The 23696-nt window shown below is 43.7% G+C and overlaps 1 protein-coding gene across 3 annotated transcripts in view; it reads left to right on the forward strand.

Moving 5' to 3' along the window:
* ZFYVE28 (zinc finger FYVE-type containing 28) overlaps positions 1–23696 on the forward strand; it is a 629789-nt gene that overhangs the window by 477768 nt on the left and 128325 nt on the right. For all 3 annotated transcript variants that reach the window (XM_029592250.1, XM_029592232.1, XM_029592241.1), the window contains exon 8: positions 1018–2379. In XM_029592250.1, coding sequence (XP_029448110.1) covers positions 1018–2379 — 1362 coding nt within the window. The remainder of the gene's footprint in view (positions 1–1017; positions 2380–23696) is intronic.

The raw sequence follows: 23696 nt of genomic DNA on the forward strand, positions 1-23696 counted from the left end.
TGCTTTTTCCTGTGTTATATTCGGCGGTGCAGGACGAGCCTGCACTGCCGATCCTTTATTTTTTGTCTTAATGTTTTGCATTGCATTTCTACTGTGCACTGCTTTGCTGTGACAGGAAATGCAGTTTTTACATTTTTTAAATTTAATTAATACATTTGTCTGAAGTAGCTGTGATTTTTATCTGTGCTGGGAATAAACTGAAGCAGTAAACTCTTATTTTACTAAAGTAGCCTGAAATAGAACCTGCTAAATTTTCTTAAATAAAAAAAAAAAGTCCGTGAATGGGTACACATTTGTACTTCTTATTGGGTTGCATGCACTGGTAGCAGAAGTGGTGGAACAGGGACATTGAACAGCAGTGAAGTTACCTACGGGTTGTTATTTGTTTGGTCTTTGTTTTAAACTACTGAAGGAAGCAATATACAGGCATTTCCTAGCTTTGGTAATGGAACGGCATCAAACCCATTCTATCAGTAAGAACAAGGCATTTAATCTCAGCAAAGTGCAAACATATAAATAAAAGGTAGACAGTTCTTTCCTCTATTATACATATAGAGGGTTTTCAGTAAAGCCACAAGACCATTACCAGTTAAGCTGTGGATGTATAATATCTGCAGTCTTTACATACACCCTGAGATTTTGCTGCCTGTATATATTTGGTAAGTAAATTCCTCACTGTCATGTGCTCAGGTTTGAAAGTGTTGACTAATGATTTTGGTTTGAGGTTTGTACCTAAGGTACCCAAAGTTTACCCCTTCATGTTATCTGCAGCAAGCAATATTTGTCTTGTATTTTCCAGTATAGCCTTGAAAAGTACTGTTTATATATTCTTTGAAGTGGAGTCAGAAAATGAACTGATCACTTTCTGTTGTAACTGTATACCATGTATTGGTTTTAATTAAGATGTTAGTTTTCTAGTAATTCTACCAGCAGATGAGTTTCTCAAAAAAATGTGTAAGAGCTGATATGCTGCAAATCTTTACTTAATGCATAAAATATTTTTCCTAACATTTTTAGGGATCTTCTACAAACTTTAACTGAGGAGGAGTTACATACCCTTGAACGCAACCTCTGTATTTCCCAAGATGTGGAGTTCCCAGTCAGAGCAGAACCTGAAGTGCCCACTGCCATTACACCTGTCTTAGTGGCAGCATTGCCAACTAACGAAGAGCTTTCATCAAAAACTCAAAACGTGCAGGTTGAATTAGCCTGCTCTATGCAGTATGATGAACAAGAACTAGAACAGCTAAATATGATGGTCCATAGAGTGGGAGATGAGATGTCGTCTTTGCTTTCTCCACCAAGCGTCTGCCAGTCTCCTGCTCACAGACCTGGGGTTAATCATAACTCGAGCACAGAGGCCTCCCCAAACAGACAACGTCTTGACAATCTAACTGATGAAGAGGAAAGAGTATTTTTTATGGATGACCTCGATGTTACTGGAGAAACTCTTGCAGGGTTAGAATCAGCAGAGAACATGTTAGTTTGGGTTAATAATTCTGATCCTAATCGAAAGCAGTCTGTGCAATACAAAGAGACGTTAATTTTCCAAAATGGTCAGTCGACAAGTACTACATCCTTGAAGGAGATAGAAAGTGATGTAAGCAATAATAACAATATTGAAGAAAGTAAAATGCAAATGACTAGCACTTCTGTTCATAATTCTTGTAGTTGTTTAGAAGGTCCTGAATATCTAAATGGCTGGGATGCTACTGGTGATGATGCAGAAACTGCAGAAATAATAGCTCATAGGACTGGTGGAATGAAAATATCTGCAACTGTAATTTTTAATCCCAAAACCTTGTCCTCTTCAGAATCCCCAGTAACTTCGCCAGAGATAGGAAGTAATTGTACTCCTGTATCTTCTGACCCCTTAACAGATGATGGAGAAAGTGAATCACACAAACTTAGCATTGCTGCCACAAATTGTCTAATTAACTCCTGTGTGTGTTGTGGTAGCTGTGAAGACAGCAGGGAAGAAAGCATTGAGCACTTAAAACGAAGGCATTCTCCAAGTAAAGTTATAAATGTTTCGTATAGTTTAGTAAAGACTAAAGAAAAGGACCACATAGATAAACTGGATTGTGCAATCTCTGCTCAAGATGCATTAAAACCTGAGAATTCGCCCGCTTTGTTAGCAGAAAGAGATTCTGATAGACAAGAGCAGAAATGTTCAAATTCCTCAAAATGCCTGGCACGCAGCTCAGGTTCACACCTTGGAACAGAAAGGGAAGAGGAGCTTGGGTGCCCACGTCAACAGAAGAGAAGTGAGGAGACGAGGCAGCCAAGTGAGAGCATGGAGAGATTATCACAAACTAATGAAGAAACTAATAGTTCATTGATAGCAAAGGAAGAAGTGAAATCTAAACCTCGATCAAGGTAAGATACTTTCCAATTGACTTTATAGACTGATCTATTTAAGTGCAATAACTGCTTTTGACTTTTTTTAGCACTGGATTTATCAAGGATGTCCCTAGAGATTTCATGTTGGCAACATTTGCAATCATGAAAATAATATAGTCCAAAATGATTGCAGACATAATGCTTTAGAAACAAAAAACATTGCAAATTTAATGTCACTTGTACAGGATATATATTCTTTATGCAGGAAAACCTTTAAGTTTGTAAGAAATGGACCAACATAACACCCAACGAATACTGAACTCAAATGTTCAGTGCTTTCACCGCTGAAAGATCATCAATAAATCAGTCCAAGAGAGAATGTTTTTTCATTTTTTTAAATACTTATAAAAGTTATTTAAGAAGCATACTTCCCATTCATTACGCCCGACTTGATATCACGTTTCGGCGTCTGTTACATCGGGTTGAGCAGCTCTGTCTGGGCTAGACCCCGATCCGGTGCAAGGGTCCACACGTGGAGACCCACTGGGGGGGGGATCACCATCTTGTCTGCGTGGTCATCGGCACCATTTCCCCCGCCTGACCTCCATATTGCTTGTTCAACTGAGCCATGCGCACAACCGACTTGTGCGCATAGCGGCGTGCGCACCTGTGCCGTGCGCATAGCAGCCCGCATAAACGGCCCGAGCACACAAATATTGCCGTGCGCACAGCAGCACGCACATCTCAGCCAGGCGCAAAAGTAGTGGCCTTGCACGCACATCTTCGGCGCACCCGGAGCGCTCAACCCCAAGCCTCCCGGCGCGCATTCCTACGTGACAGATGAGTTTTGAAGCTCACCACGACAACCAAACCATGGCTCCGCTTGCCAAGAAGGCCAAGGGACAAGCCCTCTGCCCCAACTTGCCACCTGAGAGCTGTGCAACTAGAAGGGGCCTCCTCCCTATGCAGCAGTGTGAAGAGGCTGAGGGGGAACCAAAGCAAGGTCCCTCACAGCCAGTTGAGGGATCCGGATCCACAAATGATAGTACCCCGGACCTCTGTATCTTCAACTTGGCTCCTACACGGGAAGACACCTCCGGGGCCTCCACTATAATGCCCCCTGGAATCAACATGGACCCAGGGACGTTTTCCTGGGTGGAATTCTTCAAAGGGCTACAAACCTTTGTCCAAGCGCACTCAGTACCGACTGCGACCCAGTCCCAATCGCCACCAGAAACACAAGACGTTCCAAGCACCTCTCGGCGCCCATCAAGATGGGCCCTTCCAAAGTAAGAGCCTCCCTACCAGGGATACAGACACCTCTGAGTTCGAGGCTGACTCCCTGGAGGAAGAAGAAATCCCCCCAGGGATGGAACCATACCGAACCATGCTGCGATTCTTCACCAAAGATGAGTTACCAGCTCTAGTGTCCCAGACCCTGAAGACGCTGGGCATTCCAGGCACGGATGCCACAGCCGAACCAAAGATAAACCCCATCTTGGTCTCCCTCCTTCAGGCCTCATGCTATTTTCCAATGTAGCAAGCAGTACAGCAACTGATTGACCTGGAATGGAATGCCCCAGAGGCCAGCTTCAAAGGAGGACGGGCCCTAGGAGCCCTATATCCCTTGGAACCCGCAGCTAAGGACTCCTGTGGTTCCCAAAGGTGGATGCCATAGTCTGCGCAACCTCCAAGCGCACGACCATTCCGGTCGAGGGAGGAGTGGCACTAAAGGATGCCCAGGACAGATGACTGGAATCCATCCTTAAACAGTCTTTTGATGTAGCAGCAATGACTCTTCAGATTGCATCCTGCTGTGCAGTGGTGGCACGTTCTTGCTTGCTCCTCTCCAGAGACGCAGCCACGCCTGAGACAATGGAACCTGTAGTATCATTCCTCATGGATGTGACCTCAGACCTAGTGCGCACCTCTGCCAGGAACGTCACCTCAGCAGTGGCAGCCAGAAGACATCTATGGCTCCGAAACTGGTTAGTTGACGCGACATCCAAAGCGAACCTCGTGAGGATGCACTTTAAAGGATCTCTCTTGTTCGGAAGCGAATTGGAGAAGCTAGCCAACAAATGGGGCGAATCTCCAGTACCTCACTACCGGAGGACAGGAACAAAAGAAACAAGCGCTGCTCCCCCTGAAGAACCAAGGGCAGAAGAGCTCAATGCTTTAGACCGTACAAGAACACACACTACCAAGCACCTCTCCCCGCAGGCAGGGCTCAGTCCTTTCGGAACAGACACAAGAGGGGAGCTGGCTCTGGTACAGGCTCCGGCCACAATGAGAATCAACAGACCCATCCACAGGAAGAAGTCATAGGGGGCAGATTTACCCTCTTCTACCAAAGATGGGTCGAGATAATGTCGGACAAGTGGGTCCTAACCATGATTCGAGAGGGATACTATCTGGACTTCCATAGCATCCCTCCAGACAAATTTGTGAGATCACCGTGCCACTCCCCACTCAAGAGGATGGCAGTGGAAACCACACTGATGAAACTACTCAGCCTAAAGATGATAACTCCGGGACCCACACACCAACAAAATACCGGTCACTATTCCATCTATTTTATCGTTCCCAAGAAGGAAGGAACGTTCCAGCCCATCCTGGACCTCAAGCCCATCAATCGTTACCTGATGGTACCACACTTCCACATGGAAACTCTGTGCTCAGTCATAAGGGCAGTACAGCCGAAAGAAATCCTGACCTCACTGGATCTATCCGAAGCCTATCTCCACATACCAGTCCATCAAGACCATCAGCGCTTCCTATGCTTTGCGATACTGGACCATCATTACCAGTTCAGGGCACTACCCTTCGGACTAGCCACCGCCCCTCGGACCTTCACCCAAATCATGGTGGTAGTGGCAGCAACACTGAGGAAAGAAGGAATCCTCATACATCCTTACCTGGGTGATTTGCTAATCAGGGCAAAATCTCCAGAGGAAAGTCACCAGGCAACCACCAGAGTCAAGAATATGCTGCAGAAACTCGGGTGGGTCGTCAACAGAGCCAAGAGCTACTGTCACGATGGAAACTGATGTCCCAGAATTTCTCCATTCACCTCCAGCTACCAGCAGAGGTTCGGACCCAGCTCCAATGGTGGCTACAGGAAGACCATCTGAGCAAGGGCGTAAAACTATTCCCACCGGACTGGATCTTGCTCACCACGGATGCGAGCCTGCGAGGGTGGGGAGCACACTGTCAGGAACTGAAGGCCCAGGAACAATGGAACAAGGAAGAGGCAGGATGGAACATAAACCGACTGGAAGCCCGAGCAGTCAGACTAGCCTGTCTACGATTCGTCCACAGACTCCAGGGCGAGTCTGTCAGTCATGTCTGACAACGCCACAACAGTTGCTTACATCAATTGCCAGGGAGGAACCAGAAGCCAACAGGTGTCCCTGGAGATAGACATACCCTCCTTAGCGTGGGCGGAAACAAACCTGCAAGGGATCTCAGCTGCCCACATCGTGGGAAAAGACAACCTTTCTGCGGACTACCTCAGCAGAGAGAGTCTAGACCCAGGGGAATGGACGCTATCGTCCACAGCCTTCCAGTTGATAGTAAACCGCTGGGGAATCTCCTGGCAACCCGATCCAACGCCCAAGTTCTTCAGCTGCAGATGAGAGCCGCAATCCCAGGGATTCAGGAAGCCGCAGTAGTTTAGAAAATCCGGCCCTATATGAGAGTACTTCAAAACACCCACAATCCGATCCTCTGAATCTTTCTGTTAATCATAAAGAAACCATTGGCATTCTACATTAAGGACTCTTTTATAAGCTCTCTTAATAGCCACAAAGGGATAGCCTCTTGCTAATAAATGGGCACTTAAATTACTGGCTTGTGTAACATTCATTTTTAATAGATCAAATACAGTGTATCTGCAGCAATTGGCCAACTTGTAACTGGAATTTGAATTTATAAGGATGAAAACTAGAGAAGGTTAATAAAACATTCCTTTAGTAGACTTGCGATACAATGTTGATTGTAAATGTGTATCAACCTTATAAACAAGACTATCCAGGAACTATATTTTCTGATTGTCATATGTGATAATGAATTGCATATTCGGATCCACTGTTTTTAGCCAATTCACAAAAGATGATAATCATTTTACTGCAGATATCCATAAAAAGAAGATATCTATATATCTGGATCAATATTTAACAAACTCAAAAAATGGAGGTGGTTACAAAAACTGTTCTTCAAAATGTGCCACATACAAATTGGCTCTACTTGGGGCCATCATCGCCCCCATTGCAATGCCATGTGTTGCGCCCAGGGGTGGACTCTTGTCCTGTGGCAGTGGAGATCCACCTCCTGGTAGGGACCAGGAGGCAACTGCCCCAGGGGGCGGAGCACAGCCGGAGACAGAGGCTAGGAAGAGCGTCACCACTGGAAGCCCGAGGTCCCCCCAGGAGGAGCCCATAGGGACCTGGGCTGCTTGGACTTAGGTGGGCCTCACAGGGTCTCCTGGGAGAGTGGAAGTCCAGTGTGCCCACCGACAGGAGGGGAGCGCAGTCAGGTTCGAGACTAGAGGTCAGGTGGAACAAGGAGGACCAGAATAGTGTAGGTGATAACAAGGCTAGGAACAGAGCCAGAATCTAGAGACTAGGTCAAGCGGGCAGAGGTCAACGTCCAGGAGTCAGTCTGAAGAATGGTCAACAAAGCAGAGGTCAGGTACCGGAGGTCAGATGACGTCAGAGGCAGGCAGCAGGCAGGTGAGTCAAGGAACAGACCGGAGTCAGGAGGCAAGCAGGAGGGTAGAGTAGCGAGCCAGAGTCAGTCCGGAGGTACTACCTGGGAGATGAACAGACGAACAGGAACAGAGGGATGCTGGAACTAGGAAGCAGAAACAAGGCAGGAACAAACTGGAACAGAAGGATCCTGGAACGAGACTTAGAACAAGACAGGAGCAAGTACAAGCACGGAGGCAATCTAGTATAAGCTGACCCGATTGCCAAGGCAAGGAAGTGCAGCAGGGACTTCCTTATAACGGAGAATCAATCAGGGCGTGCCGCGGAGCTAAGACCCACCCTTGGCCCTAAAGAGGCCAGGCGGTCTGCACGCGTGTAGGGGCGTGGCCAACAGCGCCGAAGACGCCGAGCTCCGGCATGGGGCCAGGTGTGCAGTGGGACGCCGGGGCCTGGAAGTGGCAGCTGCTGCTAGGGAGGCCAACCCGGGACCTGTCGGGGAATCATTTATTTATTTTTAATTTTTATATACCGAAGTTCTTGTAGGGACTACAAATCACTCCGGTTTACATAAAACGTAAAAACGGTTACATAAAACATAAAAACGGTTTACATAAAACGGTTACATAAAATCATGAAGGTGAGTGGGCCCGTGCGCATAACAGTACCCCCCCCCCCCCCTTCTAGGCCTCCCCCTGCGTGGCCGTGGCTTATCAGGATGAGCCCTATGAAAAGCTTTCAGGAGCTCCTTATCAAGGATATTATGGGAATGTTCCCATGAAGTCTCCTCTGCCCCATAACTTTCCCAGGCTAAGAGATATTCCCATTTTCCTCGATATCGCCAAAAATCAAGGACCTCTCTTACCTGGAGGGAGGAGTAAGGTTCAGCAGAGACCCATGGAGGAGAGGGTACTTTGCGTGAGGGCCAGGAGAGGACCAACAACTTCAACAAGGACACATGGAGCATGTTATGGATGCCCATGGCACGGGGAAACTGGAGTTGGTAAGATACCGCTCCCACTCTTCGGATTACAAGAAATGGTCCTATGTACTTCGGAGCCAAGCAATGAGAGGGAAGTCTGTCGTATGTGTCGAGCCGCTTAGCCACACCTTTTGGCCGGGACGGAAGAGTGGAGCAGGACATCTAAGGATATCAGAGTTACACTTGGAGCATTCAGCGGCTTGAGAAAGACGTTCTTTTACTCTGTTCCATACCTGACGAATGGTGTGAGCCATTGATTGAGCCGCTGGAGATGGAACTGTCAAGGGAACAGGAAGAGGCTGGCGGGGCTGCCATCCGAATACCACAGAAAACGGGGAAACATCAGTGGCTGCAGCAACATGCGTATTGTGCGACAGCTCAGCCCAAGGAAGATCAGACCAATTATCTTGCTGATCATTTACAATAGAATGGAGGAACATATTCAGGGTCCGATTGATCCTTTCAGCTTGGCCATTGGCCTGTGGATGATAGGCCGATGTGTAGCTTAAGGAGATGTTGAACGTCTTACATAGGGAATGCCAATACTTGGCAGCAAACTGTGGTCCCCGATCAAAGATGATCTCCTTGGGAAGTCCATGGAGGCGAAAGATGTTCTTCAGGAACAGCTTCGCTAGTTCCGGGGCTGAAGGGAGGCTCGGCAGAGGAATAAAGTGACCCATCTTCGAAAAACAGTCGATGACCCAAATCACTTGTTCTGGGAAGGAGGTAGATCCGTAATAAAGTCCATCGAGATGCTTGCCCATGGTTCTGTAGGTTCTGGGAGTGGTTACAGTAAGCCCCAAGGCTTTCCAGTAGGCGGTTTCTGCTGGGCACAGATAGGACACGAGTCCACATAGTTTCAGGAGTCTTGCACCATATTGGGCCACCAGTAGTGTCTTCGCAACATCTCTAAGGTTCTAGCATGACCTGGAAGGCCTGCCAATTTGGAGTCATGAGCCCATTTCAGAACTCGTTCATGTAATCTCCTAGGAATGACAATTTTTCCAGTAGGAACTGTAGTGGTCACCGCAAGGGAAATACAGGCAGGATCAATAATGAAGCTAGGAAATTCAGGGACATCTTCAAGTTCAAATGATCTGGATAGCGCATCAGCGCGAAGGATCTTGGAACCAGGACGGAAACAAAGTGTGACGTTGAATCGTTCAAAGAAGAATTCCCATCGGGCTTGACGAGGGTTCAGGAGTTGAGCCTCTTTCAGATGCTCAAGGTTCTTATGGTCAGTGAAGATAGTAAACTTGTGTTATGCCCCTTCCAACCAGGGGCGCCACTCTTGGAGTGCCAACTTGACTGCGAGGAGTTCACGGTACCAACGGTGTAACGCTGTTCCATGGGGGAGAACTTGTGTGAATAGAAAGAACAAGGAATCAGTTTGCCCTTGGGGGAAAACTGACTCAAGACTGCTCCTGCGCCAATTGCTGAGGCATCGACCACAACGACGAAGGGACGAGTGGGGTCCAGGTGCTGCAAACAAGGGCCGGAGTAGGATGCTTCCTTGATAGTCTGGAAGGCGGCAAGTGCCTTGGGTGTCCACACCCAGGTATTGGTTCCTTTCCTAGTCATAGCAGTAAGTGGAGCAACTAGGGACGAGTAATTAGCAATAAAGCTCCAGTAATAATTTGTAAAACCAAGAAAACGCTGCAAGGCTCGGAGACCTACTGGCTGGGGCCAGTCGCAGATCCCCCTGGACTTTCTCAGGGTCCATGGAAAAGCCTCGGTCAAAAATGATGTACCCTAGGAAGGGTAAGCAATTACGCTCAAACAGGCATTTTTCCAGCTTGGCGTACAAGTAGTTCTCTCGTAGACGTTGTAATACGATTCTGACGTGATCTCTATGAGATTCCAGGTCTTTAGAAAAGATCAAGATGTCGTCAAGGTATATGACCACAAAGGAGTATAGAAGGTCATCCTGAAAACAAAAATAATTTTGACCTAAAGCAAATTCAGCCATTTTAAGAATAAATTCAGCTGGAATACGTTGAGGTTGAGGGCAGCAAATTAGTAATTGTATAGTATTTAGATCCGTGCGCTGAGGAATATTGGTGTACAATGAAGCTATATCCATGACCACTTAAAGGAATGTAGAATACTTCATAACAATCATTTGTATGATGTTCAGCATATGTTTGGAGTCTCTTACGTACACCCACAGATGTTGGCTGTGGTTCTAAAATAGATCAAATTGATGTTACAGTGGATCTATCCAGAGAGTTGTACAGCTTATGTATTTTGGGTACAGTATAAAATACCGGGGTCCTTGGATGCTGCGGTGTCAAGAAGAAAACTTTCTTGCGGGTAAGGAATCCCAGACAATTTGCTTTTATAATTTCTTCATTGATAAGCATGTTCAGTTCAGTCGTGGATCCTGTGCTAACTTTGTGTAGTATGGAGTGTCATCTAATTGGCTTCTCTCTTCTGTAACATATTGTGTCTTTGTCTGAACAGTAATAGCTCCTCCTTTGTCAGCAGGTTTTATCACTATATCTGTGTTGGCCCGCAAGTCCTCTAGTGCTGATTTTTCAAAAAGTCAGATTGTGAGGAACACAGGGCATTTGCTGTTCCACCCTAGTAATCTGTCAGTACAAATTGCATATAAGTTTTTATATGGGGTTTGACAAGCCCGGAGGTATTCACTGAGACTTGGATTGAACTACCGACGTGTATACTATAGTTGCAGGGACATTATGAAAAAAAATGTTTTCCTAGCATGTAGACAGATGGACTCAGGGTTTATGCTGCCCTGTCAGCAGATGGAGATGGAACAAACTGACATCACAGTATACATAACTCTGCAGTGACCCCTGCCTGCCATTGTTCTCTGTCTCCAGCAGATGGTGACGTGCATCTCCCTATGGGGATTGCTTTGAGCTTTTGAAAGGAGAAATTTGAAATTCTAAATTCAGGAAAAGAAAGCCCTACTCTCCTGCGGTGATACCTAAAGGTCCCTCCCCTATTTCAGAATTCCTGAGGCGATATCCATGGTCCTTCAGAGGTGTGCCTTGGTTCAGTAGCTGGGTTTCCCAGCGTGGACTTAGCTGCTAGTTCAGCTGAAAGGCAGCGGGTGCAAAAGGCAGTACGCGGCGGTGATGGCAAATGCCCTCTCCCCCCACAGCCGGAGATCATCTCTGTACTCAGCTGGTAAGCACTGAGCTAAAGTAAGGTTTAAAAAAAAAATAAAAAGAAAGTTTTACCTGCATCAAGACAGAGGGATTTCAGGACTTCCTCCGGTCTCCATTCTCGGCACGCCAACATTCCTTCCCACTCCTGTTGGTTGGGGAACTGGGCAGCCTGGCGGGTTGAGCAGCCCCTGGTGGGCTAGGCCCCACACTTAGGCTTTTTTCTTGCACACCGCATGGTAGGCTGCGGCAGCCATTTTTGCACGCTCTTGTGCATGTTCTGCTGCCCTCTATAAGCTGTCTGTGTGCGCAATGTGTTGGCTCTGCGCACGCGTTGTGTGCTTTGTTTTTGAGAGCGCTTTTTATGTGCACAAACATTTTTATGCGCTTAACTTGGTGCACGGGATGTGCATGTGTCTTGCCACATTTTCTTCTAGGCGCTTATTTTTTGGGTTAATTTTATTTTTGAGCGCGAGCCATTCTGACACACATTTACCGCAGCAAAGGTGCTGGTAAGCAAGAAGCCTAAGTGTCTTCCAGTTTGTGTTGCTTGTCATATTAGGGTTTCCTAGCCTGACCTGGCTTCTAACCTCTGTCAGCGCTGCTCAGACGCTCAGGGAGAGTTGTCTTCCTCGGATTTTGTTAAGCCTTGCTCTTCCCATTATGATGATAGGTTGGTCACGGCCTAGACTGGGGGGATGCCAGATCTTGGTTCTTTCTTGACTGACTCCTCTGCTGGAGAGGGCAGTTCTGTAGGACCAGCTCCAGTTCAATCTGGGCTTGGTATGGACCTGGCTGCTTTTTCTTGGGTGGAATTTTTTCAAGGCTTACAAGCCTTTCTTCAGGCTCAGCCCTCTGCTTCCCCCATTTCTGTCCAGTTGGATCTTCAGCTGGTAGCTCCTCCCTCTTCCGGTCCTATGCTTAAGCGCCAGGGCTCGCCCCGGCTCCCTGTGGGTGTTCCAGACAGGAATCCAGATGGCACTGATGATGTTGATCCTGATTCCCTGGAAGATGGGGAAATTTCTCCAGGGCAGGAACCGTATCGAACCATGTTGTGGTTCTTTCATAGAGATGATGAACTGCCTGCCCTGATTTCCCAGACCTTGAAACAGCTGGGAGTTCCTGGTTTGGATGCTATGTCAGAGCCGAGGAAGAATCCCATTTTGATTTCCTTATATCAAGCCTCTTGTTTTTTTTTTTTACTGGTGTTGGATGCCATCCAGGAATTGATTGATCTGGAATGGGATGCCCCAGGGCAAATTTTAAAGGGAGTCTGACATGGCATAGTAGCTGCTAAAGGAGGCTTGCCAGCTCAGATTTAATCACAGTGTCCCATTAGTTATTCTACTTCCACCAGATCTGTGAGATGCCAATTATATCTACCTCTTCACTCTCACGAGGACAATGATGGATTGAGTCCTCTACCAGTCAATATTGAAGCTATTACGCCTTGGCTAGATCAGTACCCTCTAAGTTTCAGGCTAAAGAAATAGCACTTGGCTTCACACACAACTATTTATTTATTTATTTTAAAGTATTTATATCCCGTCCCTCCCAAGTTCAGGGCGGGTTACAATTTAACATACATAAGTCATTTAAATAACATAATTAAAATAATAAACAGACATCTTGAAGTCTACAAAAAACACTAACAGTTAATCCCAATGTACAACGAGCCACACAATATCTCACATCAATACGTTGTAAGCAAAAATGTTTTTCTTCTATGTGCTATATTTCATATAGATTAATTTGTGTAGGACCATCATAACACCCACGGTATACAAGCAAGTAAGCTTCTGTATTAACCGCTACGGGTCATATTTAATCATCGGTCCATTACTGTCCACTGAGAAGTTTAATTCATCGTATCCACACCACTGTTCAGTTTTATTCTAAAGAGGGCGAATGCAAACGTATCATAACCCGTAGCGGTTAATACAGAAGCTTACTTGCTTGATAGCGTGGGTGTTATGATGGTCCTACACATAAATTAATCTATATGAAATATAGCACATAGAAGAAAAAAGTTTTTGCTTACAACGTATTGATGTGAGGTAATTGAAGTCTCTCATTATTACCGCACTACCAATTTGGTTAGCTTTCCTAATTTCTCTTAGCATTTCACTGTCCGTCTCACCATCTTGACCAGGTGGACGGTAGTATACTCCTATCACTATAGTCTTTGCTGACACACAAGGGATTTCTACCCATAAAGATTCAGTTTTGCATTTAGTCTCATGCAGGATGTTTATCCTGTTGGACTCTATGCCATCCCGGACATAAAGCGCCACACCGCCTCCCGGGTGTTCCTCTCTGTCATTGCGATATAATTTGTACCCCGGTATATTGGAGAAGAGTCGACTGAGGGGGGGATATGATAGAGATGTTTAAAATCACGAGAGGTCTAGAACGGGTAGATGTGAATCGGTTATTTACTCTTTCGGATAGTAGAAAGACTAGGGGGCACTCCATGAAGTTAGCATGGGGCACATTTAAAACTAATCGGAGAAAGTTCTTTTTTACTCAATGCACAATTAAACTCTGGAATTTGTTGCCAGAGGATGTGGTTAGTGCAGTTAGTATAGCTGTGTTTAAAAAAAGGATTGGATAAGTTCTTGGAGGAGAAATCCATTACCTACTATTAAGTTCACTTAGAGAATAGCCACTGCCATTAGCAATGGTAACATGGAATAGACTTAGTTTGTGGGTACTTGCCAGGTTCTTATGGCCTGGATTGGCCACTGTTGGAAACAGGATGCTGGGCTTGATGGACCCTTGGTCTGACCCAGTATGGCATTTTCTTATGTTCTTATAGCACTGTCCCATTGGTTATCCTCCTTCCACCATGTCTCTGAGATGCCAATTAAGTCTGTCATCATTCACTGCTATACCTTCTAATTCTCCCAGCTTACTTCTTAGACTTCTGGCATTAGCATACAAACATTTCAAAGTTTGTTTTTTGTTTGTATTTTCATTCTGCTTTTTAATTGATAGGGATAAGTTAGAATTTTTTAGCTCAGGTGAGTTTTTAGTTACAGGCACTTGGACTACTTTTCTTATTATTGGAACCTCACTGTTGGGATGCCCTAATTCTAATGCATCATTAGTATCCTTTGAAGATACCTCTCTCCAAACCATGTGCTGCTGAGCGACTGTCTGCTTTTCCCTTTGTTCTAGTTTAAAAGCTGCTCTATCTCCTTTTTAAAGGTTAGTGCCAGCAGTCTGGTTCCACCCTGGTTAAGGTGGAGCCCATCCCTTCGGAAGAGACTCCCCCCTTCCCCAAAAGGTTCCTCAGTTCCTAACAAAACTGAATCCCTCTTCCTTGCACCATCGTCTCCTCCACACATTGAGACTCCGGAGTTCTGCCTGCCTCTGGTGACCTGCGCGTGGAACAGGGAGCATTTCAGAGAATGCTACCCTGGAGGTTCTGGATTTAAACTTTCTACCTAAGAGCCTAAATTTGGCTTCCAGAACCTCCCTCCCACATTTTCCTATGTCGTTGGTGCCCACATGTACCATGACAGCCAGCTCCTCCCCAGCACTGTCTAAAATCCTATCTAGGGGACCCGTGAGGTCCGCCACCTTTGCACCAGGTAGGCATGTTACCAGGCGATCCTCACGCCCACCAGCCACCCAGCTATCTACATTCCTAATAATCGAATCACCAACTATGACGGCTGACCTAACCCTTCCCTCCTGGGCAGTAGGCCTTAGGGAGATATCCTCAGTGCGAAAGGACAATGCATCACCTGGAGAGCAGGTCCTTGCTACAGGATCCTTTCCTGCTGCACCCGGTTGATGCTCTCCAATCATGAGACCTTCTTCCTCCAAGGCAGCACTAGGGCTGCCAGTCTGAAGTTGGGACCCTGAAGGTCTCATCTGTATACCTCTCTGTCTGCCTCAGCTCCTCCATTTATTCCTCTCTGAAGTTCAGTAGCTCCTCAGTCTGGCCTATCCCAACATAGATCTTAGTAGAATACATATTGTACCGCAAACAAGAGGGAGTCACTAGGTCCACAGTGGTAATGTGCTTATCTGGTGTAGCTTTCTTTTCTATGTCCCTAGGTTTCAGGAATACTGTGGGTTCTTTCGCTGTAAAATGGATCACATGTGGGTGGGCACGAATTGTGATAAGAGCTAAGGACAAACTCTGCCCTATTACACATCAGGATTTACTGCTGTTAATACTAATGTTGATAAGAGCTGGCTTTAACAATTTTGAAACTTGCCTGTTTCATGGTGCGTTTTCATTGGCTTTCTTTGAAGCTATGCATATCAGTGAGTTAATGGCTCAGTCTTCAGCAAAAGAAAATTCCTTGGGCCTCCTGATTGAGGATGTTTCACAACAAGCTAGCACTGACCATATGCAGATCCAGAACAGATCAAGGAGCAAACAGCATGGAGGATTAGCTTCACAGGTTGGTAGGTGATGATACTTGCCCACTTTGCAACCTGGAGTATTACCTATCCTTCAGATTACAGTTCCTTCTGCAGTAACTTCTATCTCGCTTGCAATTGTCCTTGTGTGCAGCAGGCATTGCAAGCAAAGGCTTCAACTCGCATTCCTTCCAAACAGGAGCAGCCATTATTGCATCAGCACTCTGTCTCCCATAGGAGGCTATTATATGAGTTGGTAGGTTGCATTCGAGTAAATATCAGCACTATCTTAGGCCTGAAGAATATTTCAGAAGTTAGTCAGTTACAATTTGCTCTGCTTTTTTCCAGGTCTGGTTCCACAAATGTGCCACATATGGATCTTAGGGCACTTCTATATCCAATGGGCATATAAAAGAGCAAAGTCTAGGCCTCTGGTGGTACTTCTGGGCATGGCCTCATATTGGATAGTGCTATCTTAGCACAGTTGCCAGGGATGAGGTGGGACCAACTGATGCCCCTGGTACTCCATTTGAGCAGAATCATGCCCACAGCATGGGCAATAATTGTCTACTTGGGAGGGGGAATGACCTGGCAGCAACCCACAGCATAGAACTGATTCAGAAGATGCAATGGGACTGCATTGCGATTACGGAACTATTCCCTGAAACACTCATTGTTTAGTCCTATATCATCCCTAGACACATGTGACAAGGCAAGTGATCCCATTATGCGTAGAAAGGGCTAAGAGGAAGATTAAAAAATGGATGTGAAGCAGTGGCGGAGGCAGAACTGGTTGGGCCATAAGCATATAGGTCTGAGCCCTATTAGTTGTACGCTTATCAATAAATAATACCTTAGCATGCACCTTAAAATGGATTTCTAAGTAATCTGCAGCAGCCATCATGATTCATGAGTGACACTTTAAAATATTTTAACTCAGTTATTTCAGGCACTTACCAACATTAAAAAAGTTTTATTAATTTATTTTATACTTATTACAGTTTATAAGTAAATAATATCATGTAAAAAGCAATGAACACATAACAGACATAGATAAAATCAAACAAACAACAAAAGAACAATACAAAAATCAGTCATAGAAAATGTGATACAGAAGAGTCTCTGATATTCAAAAGGTGAAATGAGAACTCCAATTGGATATTAAAAGGCAGATATGACTGATGAATCAAAAACAAAAATGACTGTCCACAATTTAACCTCAATGACTGTGTACCAGGTATGGAAAGTTTCTAATTACCTTTTTAATTGATCAAGTTTTTAATTCTAACAAATAAAAATGTCTAACATCTTTTTAAAAGATTGCAATACAAGTAGGTCGAGGTATGTAATTGCTCTGGCAGTGAATTCCAGATTATAGCGTGAACGACATAGAAAGCTCTGTCGCTTGTCTCTTGCAAGGTGACCAGATCATGGAGAGGGAACCTCTAACAAACCGCATTGTGCAGATCTCAGGTCATGCAATGGTTTATAAATATGTAACTGGCACTGGCCAGAGAGATGAACTGTTACTTAGAAGTTTATGGATTAGCATGGACATTTTGTATTTAATCCTCCATTGAACTGGTAGCCATTGGAGGGAACAAAGTATGGGGATAATGTGTTTTCTCTCATATTTGAACCTGTCAGATATGAACGACCAAATTCTGCACGCTTTGAAGGGCATTTGCTAGAAGATTAATGAGAACAGAATTACAATAATCCAGGCTCGAAAAAATGAGCTTGGAACACTGTATGGAAATCCCAGAGATTTAGTAATGGTTTTAGTCTATAAAGCATCCACAGTCTTACAAAAGGCAGCCTTAATCATAGCGATGCATAGATAAGTTGGACTCAAGTGTGACATCCATATTTCATAACTGTGCTACAAAAGATGTAGCGCAGCCATCAAAAACAAAAACTAGCAACAGCACCTAAATAAACTCTATTCTAATGAAAATCTTTTAAAGTTTTCCTTTTAAAAAAATAAATGTTTCCTATGCTAATATATGCATATATATAGTTTTTCACATTTTTCCATTTCTTTATTGATCAGTTTTATTTTTTTCTCCCACTCTCTCCTCTGTATACCCCACCGTCTCACTTTAACTTGTCTCTTTCACTCTCAGATGCTGCTTCTCCCTTTACCTATTCCTCTCTCTGTTCATTTCTCTGCTCCTTCCCTCTGTCTCCCCTCTGTGTTTCCACCTACATTCTTCCATCCCTCCCCTTTCATCTCTCCCACAGTTTCCTTCCCTCCACTCTTGTTTCTTATCCCTCATTCAGTCTTCCCTCATCTTTCCCAGGCTCTCTCCTCCTTCCTTTCCTTTCTCTGTCAGAGTTTTTTTTTTCCACCCATGCTGTTGCAGCTCTGACCATTCCTCATAAAACAAACAAAATCAAGAAATATAAAGCGCAATAAAACCATGCTGGTAAAAAGAAAACAGCTGATATATATATATAGAATATCCAATATTTAAAATCTCATAGCATTTTTTTAAATATTTCCCCAAACACCAATAAAATATTTCATAACAGCAGACGCATCAAATAACTCCAAAATAATTAAAACTAAGGATTTTAAAAATCCCCTGCTCTCTGCGCATACCGGTTGTCATGGATTAGTGGGGGTCTCTCATCAAACCACACCTAATGTGCTCAGGATAGGAGGCAATGTACTATTACGGATTGAAAATTGGTTAAGAGATTGGAAACAGTAGAACCAAATGGTCAGTTTTCTCAGTACAGAAGGATAAACAGTGGAGTACCTCAGTGATATCTGTACTGGGACCGGTGCTTTTTAATACATTTATAAATGATCTGGAAAAAGGGAGCAGCAAGTGAAGTGATCAGATTTGCAGGTGAGACAGAATTATTCCAAGTTGTTAAATCATAAGCATATTGTGAAAAATTACTCATTTTTCCATGTAAATGGTAGACAGAAGCCAGGGCAGTAAAACAAAACCATATTAAGCAGATTCTTCTTCCCGCCCACTCAGCAGCATCCCTCTCTCTACCACCATCCTCTACCTAGCACGTTCTTTCTCCCCAGCCTTCCAGAAAAAGAATCTTTTTTTTTTCCCCTCTCCACCTGCAATAGCATTAATCCTTACCTGTGATTCCAGATTACTTCTCCCTCCTTTGGTAGCATGCTTGCTTGTGGCCCAGTGTTTTGCAGCTCTGCACTTCTGCTTTTATTTGGGTCAAGGGAGCTTGCCAGGAAGTATTTTATTTATTTATTTATACTGACATTTGATCTCAATCGAGATATCACACTGGATTACATTCAGGTACTGTAGGTATTTCTCTATCCCCAGAGGGCTTACAATCTAAGTTTTTTGTATCTGAGGCAATGGAGGGTAAAGTGACTTGCCCAAGGTCACAAGGAGCGACAGCGGGACTCGAACCCTGGTCTCCTGGTTCATAGTCCACTGCTCTAACCACTAGGCTATTCTAGTGGATGATGTCTACTTCAGATGCTGCATTGGTGACACCAGATAGCAGGCTGGTTGGGTAGGAAAGTGGGACATGAAACAGTGCATCATCAGCACTAGAGAGCAAGCGATTTCGCTGGTGGGGGCAGGACTTGAAATGCAGCACATGCTTTGGCCCAAACTGGCTTCAAGCAGTGGCAGGATGCCTTGAAATGCTACATCTGCAGCTCTGGAGCTGCTGTTTAATCAGCCTAAAATTAAGGGCTGATTCTCAAGTCTGAAAATACATAGCAATTTATGGGTGACAATCAGTTTAAACTGAAAATGAAGGACCCAACATGACAGTCTCATCAGGAAATTAGTGTCATGTGATAGGAGGCTATGATCTATTGTGCACTGGCTAAAAGATAGGAAACATATTAGGACTGAAAGATCATTTCTGTCAGTAGTGAAAGGTAAATAGTGCCATGCCCTAGGGAATCTGAACTGGGACTAGTGCTTTATAACTGGTCCCAGTTTGTATTTGATGATTATATTGAATTTTTTATGTTGTAAACTGCATCCACCTGATTCATTCTTTGGGAGTGGTATATAAGAATGAAGGAAGAAATAAATAACATTTATAAATCATTTGGAAAAGGAGGCGATGACGCAAAATTATTCAAAAAAGTTAAATCAAGAACTGATTCTGAGGAATTGCAAGAGAACTTTGCAAGACTAAGGGACTGGGTGTCTAAATGACAGATGTAATTTAGTGTGGAGAAGTACAAAGTGATGCATATAGGAAAGAATAATTCAAACTATAGGTATACAATACAGGTTTCCGTATTGGGTATCACCACTCAGAAAAAGGATCTTTGAGTCATTGTGATGATACATTGAGATCTTTGATTCAGTGTGCAGTGGCACTCAAAAAGCAAATAGATTGGCAGGTATTATTAGGAAAGTAATGGAAAATAAAATGGAAGATATCATTCCCCTGTATAGATCTATAGTGCGACTGCACCTTTGTGCAGTTCTGGTCGTTTCATTTCAAAACAGATATAGTGGAAATTGAAAAGGTACAGAGAAAGGCAACCAAAATAAATTAGATGGATTGGCTCCCCTATGAAGAAAGGCTAAATTGGTTAGGGCTTTTCAGCCTGGAGAAGAGATGGTTGAGAAGAGATTTGATAGAGGTCTTTAAAATCATGAGTGGAATGGAACAGGTAAATAAGGAATGGTTATGTACCCTTTCGAACAGTATTAGGACTAGGAGGCGATCCTTGCTGCTAATGGGTAGCACATTTTAAAGAAATTGGAAGAAATATTTTTTTCACGCAACGCATAATTAAACTATGGAATTTGTTGGTGGAGGATATAGTGAATGCAGTTAGTATAGCTGGGTTTAAAATAGGTTTAGATAAGTTTCTAGAAGAAAAGTCCATAAACAACTATTAGTCATGTAGACAGGGAAAGTCACTGCTTATGCCTGCTTAAGAGTAAGAAGGTTTGGACCTATTCTTTGTGATCTTACTGGGTACTTGTGACCTGGATTTGCACAGTCTGAGACAGGATGCTGGACTTGATAGACCTTGGTCTAGCCCTATATTGCATTTCTTATATTCTTATGATCATATGGCTCCTCTAATCCAAGGGTTTCTTGGTTAATTTTGCCAAATGAAACCTGGTTCCATCACAAAGAATTCAGTTCATAGAAGTCTGGATAGGCTCACTTCAGGAAAACAGCATTTCTCCCTGTCAAAATATCTGCACTGCTGATGGGCTCAGTGAGGTCTTTTCTTTAACAGGTCATAGACATCAGTAAGGTCAGTACTAGCCCTTCTTGGATACGTGCTATGGTGCATGTAGTTCCTCTGACTCTATTACCAGTTTTGTGAAGGGAATTGGCTCTGGGTGGCAACAATGCCAGAATTTGCAATCAGACTTGCAAATGAAACAAAATAATTCTTGGAGACCAGAAAGTAACCTAAATAAACTATTATTTGTTATAAGGATTACAAATACTAGAAATTAAAGCACTAATCAGATTATAGCATACAGTTATACAGGAATGTAGATTGCATTTGCTACGGATCTTTAGAGATAGGCTATGTAAACAGCATAGATTCTGCTACTTATTAGTCTTGCAAGGAAAATATTAGGACTTACTGGCAGTTGGCCATAGTGAGTCTTGTAGATCAGGTGGGTAAGAAGTTGGGGGATCAATCTGCACCCATACTTGGTTTATGGTGGTAATGTTTCCTCCATAGTCTCCTGGTTCAGGGTCATTATTATATAATTTGCAGTTAATATATCTATCAGTCACAGGTGACATATAATTGAAGGGCATCTGCTGTACTTTTCTGAGATTTATATACCCTGGGCATGGTTGGTATATAGCTAAATTAGTATCGAGTTCACTCCAGGGCTGCCACTTGAGGTGGCCCCAACACCGAAAGTATAAAAAAAAAAAAAGACCCATGTAGTTGTGTGACGAGCCCCCCCCCCCTCCCCCACTGCCTCAATCTCCAAGTGGGCAATTTCATGCAAAGTTCCCACCCCCCCCCCCAAGCCTCTAATGCCCAAATTGAAAAAAAAGACCTATAGTGGGACCCACAGATCCCCTCACCCAAATCATCCAAGAATTCTAAAAGCATTGGTTTCTAGTGGGGGAGCCCCTCATCACCTCCCGACTTCTCTCCCACACCCCCAAACCTCAAAACCAATAAATTCCTCCAGATAAAGGGTCCCCGGCACCCCCTAGCTCTGGGTTTATGGTTTATTAGTTTTATATACCTCACATCGGCAGAGCCTTCACAATGGTTTACAATCAAATAAAGTGGAGAAATACAATAAATAGTAATAGCTAAAATACTATCAAAGAAAGAAGAGTGCAGTAGTTTATAATATAGCTGTTAAAATAATTACTAAAAATCTAAACAAACAATGTTCCTAAAAGATGTGATACCTTAATAAAACACATAAACATTGTTATTCCTAAAAAATCAATAAAACACATAAAACATAAAACTTCAGTGTTGATATAATAGATATGTATTAAGAGACACAGCGGTGTGAAATTGAAGTAGTAGGACAGATATTGAGCCTGTGTGTGCCTGTTACTCATTCTCTGTATACGCGCATTTAAAAAGCCATGTTTTGAGTTCAGCCTTAAATTTCTTTTTGTCTGCTTGTAGCCTTATTTGCATTTTGCAAAATGGCACCGACCTGACCTTGCCTCAGTCATATGACTGGGGCAAGGTCCGGGCATCGGACCACGGCAAATCGGTGCTACCCATAGTTAGGGGGCCCCATGGGCACTTTCTTTGAAGGAATTTCTTGATTTTGAGATATAGAGATGTGGAAAGGGGCATGCGGGGGTAGAGAGTGGCCCCCTGCTACCTCCTCCGCACATGGCTGTACATTTTTGGGGATTATTTTCTTTAGGTTAGGATAGCCTTTTAAATCTAATGCGGTAGCCTCGGGACCTGTGTAAGGGTCCCTAGGCTCCCACATTAGATTACCATTTCCTCAAGATGTGTAGGTACATGTGACTGACAACTTTCTAAGTCAGCCGCTTTAATTTATTTACATCATATTGTCTATTCAAGAGCTGCTTTGCATGGATTTGCAGTATTCATGCATTCAAATCCCTTGCAAAACAGCTCATTTTAATAGGGGAGGAAATCTGGACAGAGCTATGCAAAATATCACATATATCATGCAATATCTCTGCGATAGGGCTATGTTGTCCAATAAAGAATATATATTTCATGATATACACTGTTTAACACATCTTAGGGCCCTAGCATGGCTTGTTGCTTCTCCCAGTAAGTCATATGTGCACTCAGACTCCTTTACGATAAGTAAATACACCCAAAAAAAAGAGGTAAAGAGTACTATTGTCCACTTAAGCAATTTGAGCTGTATCTGATACAATATCATGTTAGAAGATGAATCCATTGTTTTGTGCCCACAATGGCCTATAGACAATCTCATTCATAAGCACATCTAGTTTAATCATTTACTACTCAACAGCATCTAGCAGTGCAAATATCAATCATGAAACAAAACAAAAACTTTGGTACTTATTCAAACAAATGGATTTTCTGTGTATTCTTTTTCATTTTATGCACTGACCCAATAATGTGATGTTTCAGCATGCAATGCCTACCTTCAGGGATCACGTTGACATTAAAATCTAAAGGAAGGATAAGACACCAATCACCAAGTGAAATTAAAACAAAATCTAAAACATCTAAACAACAAGATCTCATCATTCACAACACACACCAAGCCTCAAGATCATTGAAAGAAATATCGCAGATTAAACACCCTGTTAAAAGCCAAAATATCACTTTATTGAACCAGTCAAATCTCATTCTGAAATAAATGACCATTGTGGGCATAAGACAGAGAATTCATCTTGTAGCATGATATTATATCTGATAGTGCTCAAAACCCTTTAAGTAGACAATAGTACTCTAGACCTTTTTGGATGGGTTTCAGATATGGATGACGATTGCTTTTTTACTGGTGTTAGCAGATTCAGCAGTATTTTTACCTTCCTTCAGTTTCCATGTTTGTTGGTTCAGTAGTTAGCATGAGCTGTCACAAAAGTATGTCTTCAGACAATAATTTCAGACTTGGAATATTATCCTTTGTATTACATGCAATATAATAGTTGTTGCAGAACCATGGAGCCTCCAAAGCTAATAGAATCAACTCTATTGGCAAT

Source organism: Rhinatrema bivittatum, chromosome 1, assembly GCF_901001135.1.
Source record: "Rhinatrema bivittatum chromosome 1, aRhiBiv1.1, whole genome shotgun sequence".
Taxonomy (NCBI): Eukaryota; Metazoa; Chordata; class Amphibia; order Gymnophiona; family Rhinatrematidae; genus Rhinatrema; species Rhinatrema bivittatum.